General features: G+C 29.0%; 1 protein-coding gene across 1 annotated transcript; it reads left to right on the top strand.

Annotated features, from left to right (window-relative positions):
* Positions 1 to 8,238: 8,238 nt before the first annotated feature.
* LOC107487371 (probable carotenoid cleavage dioxygenase 4, chloroplastic) lies at positions 8,239 to 10,383 on the top strand. The gene is made up of 2 exons (XM_016107986.3): positions 8,239 to 9,477; positions 9,733 to 10,383. Exons 1-2 carry the CDS (start codon positions 8,312 to 8,314, stop codon positions 10,343 to 10,345), a joined length of 1,779 nt encoding a protein of 592 aa, XP_015963472.1. The 5' UTR covers positions 8,239 to 8,311; the 3' UTR covers positions 10,346 to 10,383.

The raw sequence follows: 10,383 nt of genomic DNA, 5'->3' as shown, positions 1-10,383 counted from the left end.
GTCCGGTAACTTTACTTTTGAAAAATGTGTTTAGAATTTGAAGGTTTGTTTGATTTAAGAAAACGATTTTTGCTATATTTTTTTTTTAGAAAAAAACAATGCAATTTGGATTGGACTGATTCATTCGATTTTTAAAAGTAAACTTTTAATATTTTAGAATTAAAAAATAGAACAATTTTAAATTAATAAAAGTAAATGAATAAATCTTATTTTACATTTATAAAATGTTATTTGAGTAATAATATATGAGTAACATAAATTTTGTAACAAATTAAATATACTAAGTAAAATCTTAGATTTGCTAAAACAATAGTATTAGGGTAAATGAGATAAATAAATTAAATAACCTCTAATATAATAATATTATACCAATATCTTAAAATAGATCAGCTTACATACAAATCCTAAAGTAAATCTATATAATTAAATCAAATAAATTTGATTCACATTTGATTCCTTACCCATAGCATAAGATAAAGGGTGCGTACTTCAACATCTAAGTTTCACACAAGGAATCTCCTGTTCTTAGGTGTTCTCTGTCCCTCCCTCCTAGAAATTTAAATAAGATAGGTCGTAACTTAGTTATTAATAAATTTGGAAAAAAGATTAATTATAAATTGAATTTAGTTGATTTAATTTAATATTGATATAGATTATTAATATTTATTATTTTTATATTAATTTTAAAACATAAATGTCAATAAAAAAATATTCTATTTAAATTTAAATAGAATATCAAAAAAATTAAAACGAATAAGAATAGAAATTCAAATTTTATATTTTAGTTCAAATTCTAAAAAATATACATCTATATAAATTTATGAATATAAAATAGAATATTAACATTTAAAAAATTATTATCAAGACTTTTGATATTAAAAAAAGTAATATAAAGTATATTCTTCTAAAATGCGATAAAAATTAAAAAATATTGATTATTTATTACACATTATGATATTTCGATATAGGAAACAGAGGCCACAAAAAAGGTCATGTATTAATCAACTACCCCACCAACTATAACAATTTATCTTTGAAGCAATGGTGAAGCAGTGGACCCAACTGCTTTCTTATTGTGCCAGAAATGAAATAGCATCTCCAATTCAAGTGGCTTTGAAAGTGAGTGCTGTTTAAATGGAGGGCAGAAAACTTTTATCTGATTCCTATTCCATGGATAATTATTGGTCATTTTCTAATGAGTGGCTGGTCCCTATTTAGAAGCCAATATTATCCTTTGTAACTGCAGTTCACTGACTCAGAAGATATTTTTCAGTTAGTTTTATTGTTTTTAAAATTTTATTTTTATTATTAGCTGTTTAATTTTTTATAGGAAAAAAAAAAAGATCTTTTGGAGTTTTGGTTAGATTGCATAATTTAGGACAAAAGTTTAATTTTGCATGTTTTGTTTTGTCACCATATGTCTCTCTTGCATGCCTTAGTCCCACTCTTATTTCTCACTGTTTAATTGATTGGATTGTCCCATTGTTACCCTGCTTGCTTCTTTAGTTGAGTTTATTTTGATTTAATTTCTAAAATCTTTTGATGTTATAATTTAAAAAAAATTATATATTTGATCGAATAATTTTAAAATTTAAATTTTATTAGAATTTTATATTTTATGTATTTAATTAATTATTTTAATTTTATGTAAAATTTCAATTTTTTCGACTATATTAACCATTAACCGTTATGCCGTTATTCTAGCACTATTAATTTAAAATGTATTGTAAAAATAGAAAAGTTGCAAAATTGAATTATATGTACTCTTTTTTTTTTTAAATATTTGAAAGTAAAAAATTGAAAAAATATATACAAATTTTTTTAGTATACAAAAATATATTTTGTGGAGTGTACCAAAAGTAGTATTACAAGTGTCATTTTTTCTCAAACCCAATTATTCTTCTTTATTAAGTGGCTAATAGTAGGTAATAAGAAAAAGGTGGACCCTCTTGGCATTTATGGATTCGGATAGAATTGTAGAAATATCATATTTGATATATTACATCAGCTACATGTTTTATCTCCACCTTACACTTGTTTCCAATGGTTTTCACAATATCTTACCATGGATGTGAATGAATGATTGGAACTCTTATTTGTACCTTTCACTCAAACACTTCCCCTCATCAACATGTTCTACTCTCAAATTATGAATAGGCTATGGTGAAATGTAGCAAAGGGACTAGGCAGATCTTAATTGTGTTACAAATAAGGTGAAAACTCAAGTATATATAATTAATTTTATGTAAAGTTGATAATTGAGAATTATTAGATAAAAATTTAGTCAAATTAATTAAATTATTTAACTGTTCTCAGTTATCAACTTCACGTGAAATTGACTGCACCTGAGTTTTTATCTACAAATAATTGACTCATTATGCACCATCAGTTTCTGAAGATTGATTTTAAATTTTCTGTGGTAATGGAAAAATAGTGTTATTGTCAAACCTAAATACCTGAAATGGAATTTATTAGATATTGGAAGTATATATAGTCTCAGGTTAATTTGAAGTGGACTCAAGATGGATATTTTTTTTATTTAGTAATCTAAGGAATATTAGACTAAATGGCAACCTTACATAAAAAGAGAAAAAAAGATATACATACACTACAAGAAATAAGGGGTTTAGCCAGAAAATTTTTTTGGCTAAACTCTAAGATAACCGTAGCAACTATACATTGGCTACGAAAGAATATTTGTGGCTAATCGGGGGTTGCATTTTCAATTTGCCACGATTTTAGCGTTATTAGCCACAATTTTAAACATCGTGGAGACCTTCAAAGAGCCACGATTTATATATCATTGTCCACGTATAATGTCGTGGCTAAATAAGAATAATTAAATAAAAAAGTATAATTCTATTACACTTAGTTAATTTGTGCAGGTTTTTCAGCCACATTTCTTTTGTAGCTAATGTTGGATTATTTAATCACACTATTTTTGTGGCTAACTCACTATATTTTTCACATACAATTCAGAACTAATTTATGCTAATTTGATTTAATTGAACAATTTTATTAAATTAAAATTATATTTATATATATTACATTAATAACAAAAATCAAACTTTTTAAATATATAATATCTAACATTTTTCCATAAAAAAATACTAATAAGAATTCAGTATAATAATAATAATAATAATAATAATAGTCTAAACTTATATATAATAAAAAATAAAAAAAATAACATAAATAAAATAAATTCTAATCCCTTCTAGATTAAATATATTTAAAATTTTAACTATTACTCATTAAATATATCAATTAAATGTCTAACATATCACTGGATAAACTAGGCACTTTATCACTGTATTTTGATAACAAAAATTTGTACAGAGCTGCTATATCCATAGCTTTTTCTCTAAAGTTTCATCCAGTTTCTCTAAATTTATCACACATCATACATTTTCAACACCAAAGACCTTTCCAATTTACAGCGTTGCTCTACGAGCCATTACACCCAGAAAATCGTATCAATAAATTTACGTCATTATCTCGACTTTGTCCATGCCCATCAAGTTCCATAATGTCTTTTTCATCAATTTTCAAATGCCAAACTTAAATTGTCGTCCTTTTGCCAGTTGTAATTTCTCCCATAGAAGTGTCTGCCATGAATATAAAATTGAATAAAAAAATAAACTAAATATTAGAATTCACGTAAAAAAATTGAAATTTCATATACCTTTGACATTCACAACTAAAGGGTCATTATAATCTTTTCTGGTAGGTACTGGTTGAGACTTATTTCACCCAAACCTTCTGCAAATTCTTCATTGTTGTTGATATTCTGTGTTATCGTAATTCTGCTAGGAGGGTCTCTTCTGAATTATTATGTTTTTGTTTCACGAAAAAAATCTACTAAAAAAACTAACAAATAACAAAGAAAAAATCAGTATTTTGAGTTTGGAGGATATCCTATCATATGATAGGGTTCATATAGTGTGGTTAAAGAGAGTGCTTTTAAGGTGCTGCAGAAAAGTAGGAGTTAAAAGACAACGTGAATGATGGGAAGTTATATTAAAATTTGTCCGTAATTATTTTAACTTTCCGCCAAAAACTACTTCAGAAGTTAAGCGCACATTAAAATTTTAAATTTTAAAAATTCAGCTTGACCAATGTTATTTAAATTGTCTTTTAACTTTCTTTAATCTTAAGAATATTTCTTTCATCCTACTGTTTATTATCTACTAAATATACCTTAAATTATTTTATTTTTAACAGAATAGTTATTTATTTATTTTTTAATGGTCAAATATAATAAAAAATTTAAATTTAAATTTTGATTTTGTAATATTTTTATCTTTAATTTTTATTACAATAACAATAAATAACCAAAAAACTACTTTAATAAATATATGACCCTCACAATCTCTCATTTCATGCAGTTGATAGTTCACCCTCACAATCTTTCATTTCATGCAGTTGATAGTTGATGATTTAAATAATATACTATTATTTAATTATTTACCTATTATACATGAAACAATATAACAAGAGTTATACATTAAGTAAATTTTGTAAATACTTTTACCTGAAAATTTTAATGTTTAATAAATTTTAATTATTAAATTAGTTACTAAAATTTTATTACATTAGACAAATTAATTATCAGATAAAATTGTTATAAGAAATTTTATAAATTAATTTCTTTGTTACTTAATAAAATTTCAAACTTTTATACAAGTGACTCATAAATTAATTAGTATTATTTTTTTATAACTGAAAATAATTGTAAAATAATTAATTAATAGAATATACCAATTAAATAATAATAAAAATAAAAAATTTAATTCATAATTTCACAAAATAATTTTTAAAAAGATAATTATACATATAATAAGAGTACATAATAAAAGTACAGTATTCACAAAAATATATAGTATGTATTAAACCATATAAATAAAGACTAATTTTTTTTAACTTATTCTCATTTTTTAAATTCAAAAAATGATAAATAATTTATTTTTAATAAAAACCAAAATATTTTTTATACTTACAAATTATTGAACCTTTTATTATCTATTCAAATTATATTATTTTAGTTAAATAAATTTTATCTTTATAATTAACTCAAATATTAGAATATTATCTTTATTTTTATAATTTTTTATTTTATCTAAATTCATTTTTTTATATTTTTAGATTTAATTTCATAAATATGTGTTAATGTTAGAATATTAAAAAATGATACTATACATTAATAAATTTATTTAAAAAATTAATTTATTTAAGACAGAATAGTCATGGTACGTTAATGTAAGCAAGAAATACAGCTACGAAAAATATTGTTTGTAGCAAAAGATTAAATTTTAGCCACTGTCGTAATATTTCGTGATAAATAGAAGACACGCTCATTTATTTTTATCACGATTTAGTGTTCGTAGTTAAAATTTGGTGACTAAACACCGTTTTTGTGGTAGTGATATATACCACTATATCTTATTCTGAATTTCTTTTTTAATTTTCTTTATAGTTTAAAAGAGCAGAGAATATATAGTATTAAGGATCAGCTACATTATCATTATTTAGATGCTCATTTGTTTATTACTTTATATTATAGGTGAGGATTCGTCATTAACATTTTTTTTCCCTTCTAAATGTTCATGTAACTCTTGTATGTAAATGTAAAATAAAGTGGTCCTTTCAATTTTGTCCGGCATAATGTTTCCTTTCTTGACATGAAGAAAAGCATCATAGCACAGATAGAAACAAAGTTGAAATTCAACAAAACGTGAGAGATAGAATGAAAAATTAAACTAATTTTCCATATGCATAAAATTAGGTGAAGAATGATTGCTAAGAAAAATAAAAAAGATAAATGGACTATTTTTGTGTATATTTCTGTTAAAAGATTTTTTATTTTGCATATAAAAAAATCAATTTATAAAGAGGGAGAAAAAACAAATATATCATAAAAAATATAAAAAAATGTATACAAAAGGTAGTGTGATGAATATAATTTTTTCTATTAATAACAGAATGTGTTTGCTACAAGTAATGGATACTTGTTAATTAAGTTTTTCTTCTAACTCATCAATAAGAAAGATCATATTAAATATAAAATAAATTAAAATATAATATAATAAAAAGTTAACAGCATATAATTTATGGTATTTATTATGGTGTCTAAAAAATATTTTCTAATTATTAAAATAAGTTAAATAATTAATTTTAAATTTAAAAATATTAAAGTTAAAATATTTTAAAGTTACTATAAAAGATAATTTAGACAAAAATTACACGCAAAACAAAAAGTACCATAGAATTGACCATAATTTATAAAGTAAATAGTCAAATTAGTCCTTAAAGATTACTTGTTTTTTAAATTGGTTTTCGAAAGAATTTTTTAATCAAATTCGTCCTTTAAAGATTTTAAATTAGTCATATTAGTTTTTTCGTGACTTTGTTTATTTATGGTATCAAAATTTGTTAATATAAGTATATAACACGGTTAAGTAACATTCTAACCAATACACACTAAAGAATCTTAATTGACTACCAACATAATAAGTTTATGAAATTAGATCAAATCTAAACTTAATTTATGGAGAGAACTTGAGACATTAAAATTCCTCAATTTAGGATTGATTTGATCTAATTTTATATACTAATCATATTAATAGTGAATTAAAATTTGATAATATAATAACAAAAGTAAAACCACATATCTAATTCATCACTAAATAAGTAAGTAAAAAAAATAAAAAAAATTTCATCATCTCTATACTTTAGTATGTGGTGATTTCAATGAATCAATTACAGCAACGTCAAATAATTATTGTGGTTACTTTGGTGAATTGATTATGGCAAAACAAAGGAATTTACAGTTTTCTATGTTAAAAGATGATGAATCATTATTTTGCATTTGAAAAAACCAAAATAATGCGTAGAGTTTGAAGAAATAGGAAGGGGTATGAAAAAAAAAATGATGATCAGACCAACAAATTAAACGCCCATTTAGTTTCTAATAAGATATAAAAAAATTTAACAAGTGTATGTCAATTTTACAGAACTACGAGGATAATTAGACTTCTTAATTAGATTTCTATTCATTTCTCATTAGGAACTATAAATATATATTTTTACTAACAAGAATTTGAGTTATATTATCAAAAGAATTCGATTAAAATTTACGATCCAATTTGACTATAATTCTTTGAAAGACAAAAAAAAACTCCATGTTTCTATTGTGGAAATTGCAATGGTAAAACGGTAGATTTTTTTAGTATGAAATTGAAAGCAGTGATATATTTTAATACGATTATTTTTTATATTTTTTAAAATTATAGAATATATACAAATCAAAAGTTATAATTTTTTATCTTAAATTTTTTAATTTTTTTAACATAAATTAAAAAAGATCTGATTATCAGACAGTCTAATTTTAAAAATTAATTTATATATCTAATAAATTATATGTTCAATTTAATTTTTACTTCTCTACTTTAAATGATTCCACATTTGAGAATTACACTTCAACCATTCACTTTTTTTAAAAAAAAAAATCACTAATATCACTCCAATATTAAAATCAAAAAATTTTGATAAGAAAAAATCTAGGAATCAGTAATTTTATTGAATTTTAGCTAGCATGTAATCAGCAAAAAAAGATAAGTCATTAGATAAAATTTTACACTAATCTCATACTATCAAATTATCATTAATGACTAATTGATGACTAATAATCACAAAAATTACTTGCCTAACATTACTCTCCCGCTAAAAACTGGAGCGAATACTTAGACATATAACAATTTATTGTGGCCTTACTAATTTGAGATAGATGTCAGCATCACTAATTTTTACTTCTCTACTTTAAATGATTCCACATTTGAGAATTACACTTCAACCATTCACTTTTTTTAAAAAAAAAAATCACTAATATCACTCCAATATTAAAATCAAAAAATTTTGATAAGAAAAAATCTAGGAATCAGTAATTTTATTGAATTTTAGCTAGCATGTAATCAGCAAAAAAAGATAAGTCATTAGATAAAATTTTACACTAATCTCATACTATCAAATTATCATTAATGACTAATTGATGACTAATAATCACAAAAATTACTTGCCTAACATTACTCTCCCGCTAAAAACTGGAGCGAATACTTAGACATATAACAATTTATTGTGGCCTTACTAATTTGAGATAGATGTCAGCATCAATTTCATTGAGAATGTATCTTGGGCTTCATAGTTGTTAGTCATTTCTCTTTCCATAAATAACAACACCATACCTTCTCCCTCCTCATTCTTTTCTTTTTCTTCACTCTTTTGGGACTATACAAACTAGCAAGGGGAAACAATCATGGTCCCAAAACCCATCATTGTAACTACACCACCCTCATCATCACCCTCAATAACCCCACCTCTCCCTCTCAGAAACATCTCCACCGTTCAAACCCAACAAAACCCACAAACCCTTAACACCACCACCACTACCGCACCACCACCGCCACCACCAACAATAATAACTACCCCTCCCTCCAGAACAACCAAACCATCACCCTCAAAACTCCCCCCTAGAAGAAGAGCTTCGGAGTTGTCGCTGCCAGGGTTCATCTTCAACGCTTTCGATGACGTCATCAACAACTTCATCGACCCTCCATTGAAGCCTTCCGTGGACCCAAAACATGTCCTCTCTCACAACTTCGCACCGGTAGACGAGCTTCCACCAACCCAATGCGACATCGTCGAGGGATCTCTTCCGCCCTGCCTGGACGGCGCGTACATCAGAAACGGCCCCAACCCACAGTTTCTCCCGAAGGGACCGTACCACCTCTTCGACGGCGACGGCATGCTCCACGCCATTCGCATCAAAGAAGGCAAAGCCACACTCTGCAGCCGCTACGTCAAGACCTACAAGTACACCATAGAGAACGAAGCAGGTCAACCTCTCATCCCCAACGTGTTCTCCGGCTTCAACACACTAATGGGCTCGGCGGCGCGTGGCTCCCTCACGGCGGCGCGTGTGCTGAGTGGACAGTACAACCCTGTGAACGGCATTGGGCTGGCGAACACAAGCTTAGCTCTGTTCGGCAACCACCTCTTCGCTCTCGGAGAATCGGATCTTCCGTACAAGGTGAGAGTGACGGAGACTGGCGACATCGAAACGGTGGGTCGTTTTGACTTCGAGGGGAAGCTGGCGATGAGCATGACAGCGCACCCGAAGATTGACAGCGAGACCGGAGAGACGTTTGCGTTCCGTTACAGTCCGATTCCGCCGTTTCTGACGTACTTCTGGTTCGATAAGGAAGGGAGGAAGCAGGCGGACGTGCCGGTATTCTCAATGACGAGGCCGGCGTTCCTGCATGATTTTGCGGTGACGAAGAAGTATGCGTTGTTTGCGGACATACAGATTGGGATGAACCCGCTTGACATGATCTCCGGTGGGTCTCCGGTGGGGTCGGATCCGTCGAAGGTGTCGAGGGTGGGGATATTGCCTCGCTATGCGGTTGATGAGTCTCAGATCAGGTAACTAATTGCATGCTTTTCATGTCATCAAGCGCTGAATTTTCGTGCGGAGTCAATTCTTTTTTCATCAAATTTCTTTTATATTTATCTATATTTAAAATTTTAAATCATATTTTTTTTAAAATGTCAAATTCAAGTGCAGTTAGTAATAAAATTTGTTAGATTATAATTTAATTAAATTAATTGTACCTAAAATTTGTGTATCAAAAAGAATATTTTTCATTGCATGTAAATATAATGAATTGAAACTTGCAGGTGGTTGGATGTGCCGGGATTCAACCTCATCCACGCCATCAACGCATGGGACGAACCTGACGGAGAAACCATCACCCTCGTGGCCCCCAACATTCTCTCCGTCGAGCACACCCTCGAGAGAATGGACCTCGTCCACGCCATGGTTGAAAAGCTCACCATCCATCTCCCCACCGGCATCGTCTCCCGCCAGCCCTTATCCTCTCGCAACCTCGACTTCGGCGTCATCAACCCTTCCTACGTCGGAAAAAAGAACAACTTCGTCTACGCCGCCGTCGGCGACCCCATGCCCAAGATCTCCGGTGTCGTCAAGCTCGACGTCTCCAGGAAGACCAACTGCACTGTCGCCTGTCGGATGTTTGGCGACGGATGCTACGCCGGCGAGCCATTCTTTGTGGCCAGGGATCCGGAGAACCCTGAGGCGGAGGAGGACGACGGGTACGTGGTGAGCTACGTGCACGATGAAAGGAAGGGAGAGTCGAGGTTCTTGGTGATGGATGCAAAGTCACCGGAGCTGGAGGTGGTGGCGGCGGTGAGGCTTCCTCGCCGGGTGCCTTACGGGTTTCACGGGCTGTTCGTGAGGGACGCTGACATAAGGAAAGCGTCGCTATCGTGATCGAGAAACGTTAGAAGATATTATAATTTTTTTTGTTA

The sequence above is a fragment of the Arachis duranensis genome, chromosome 5, assembly GCF_000817695.3.
Source record: "Arachis duranensis cultivar V14167 chromosome 5, aradu.V14167.gnm2.J7QH, whole genome shotgun sequence".
Taxonomy (NCBI): domain Eukaryota; kingdom Viridiplantae; phylum Streptophyta; class Magnoliopsida; order Fabales; family Fabaceae; genus Arachis; species Arachis duranensis.
The sequence above is the reverse complement of the archived record's forward strand: the minus strand, read 5'-3'. Positions and strand labels throughout refer to the sequence as shown.

Excerpts from the sequence above, each read along its gene's own strand:
- LOC107487371 (XM_016107986.3), top strand. The coding sequence starts at position 8,312 with ATGGTCCCAAAACCCATCATTGTAACTACACCACCCTCATCATCACCC. Across the intron at positions 9,478-9,732 it reads GTTGATGAGTCTCAGATCAG|GTGGTTGGATGTGCCGGGAT; the intron begins GTAACTAATTGC and ends TGAAACTTGCAG.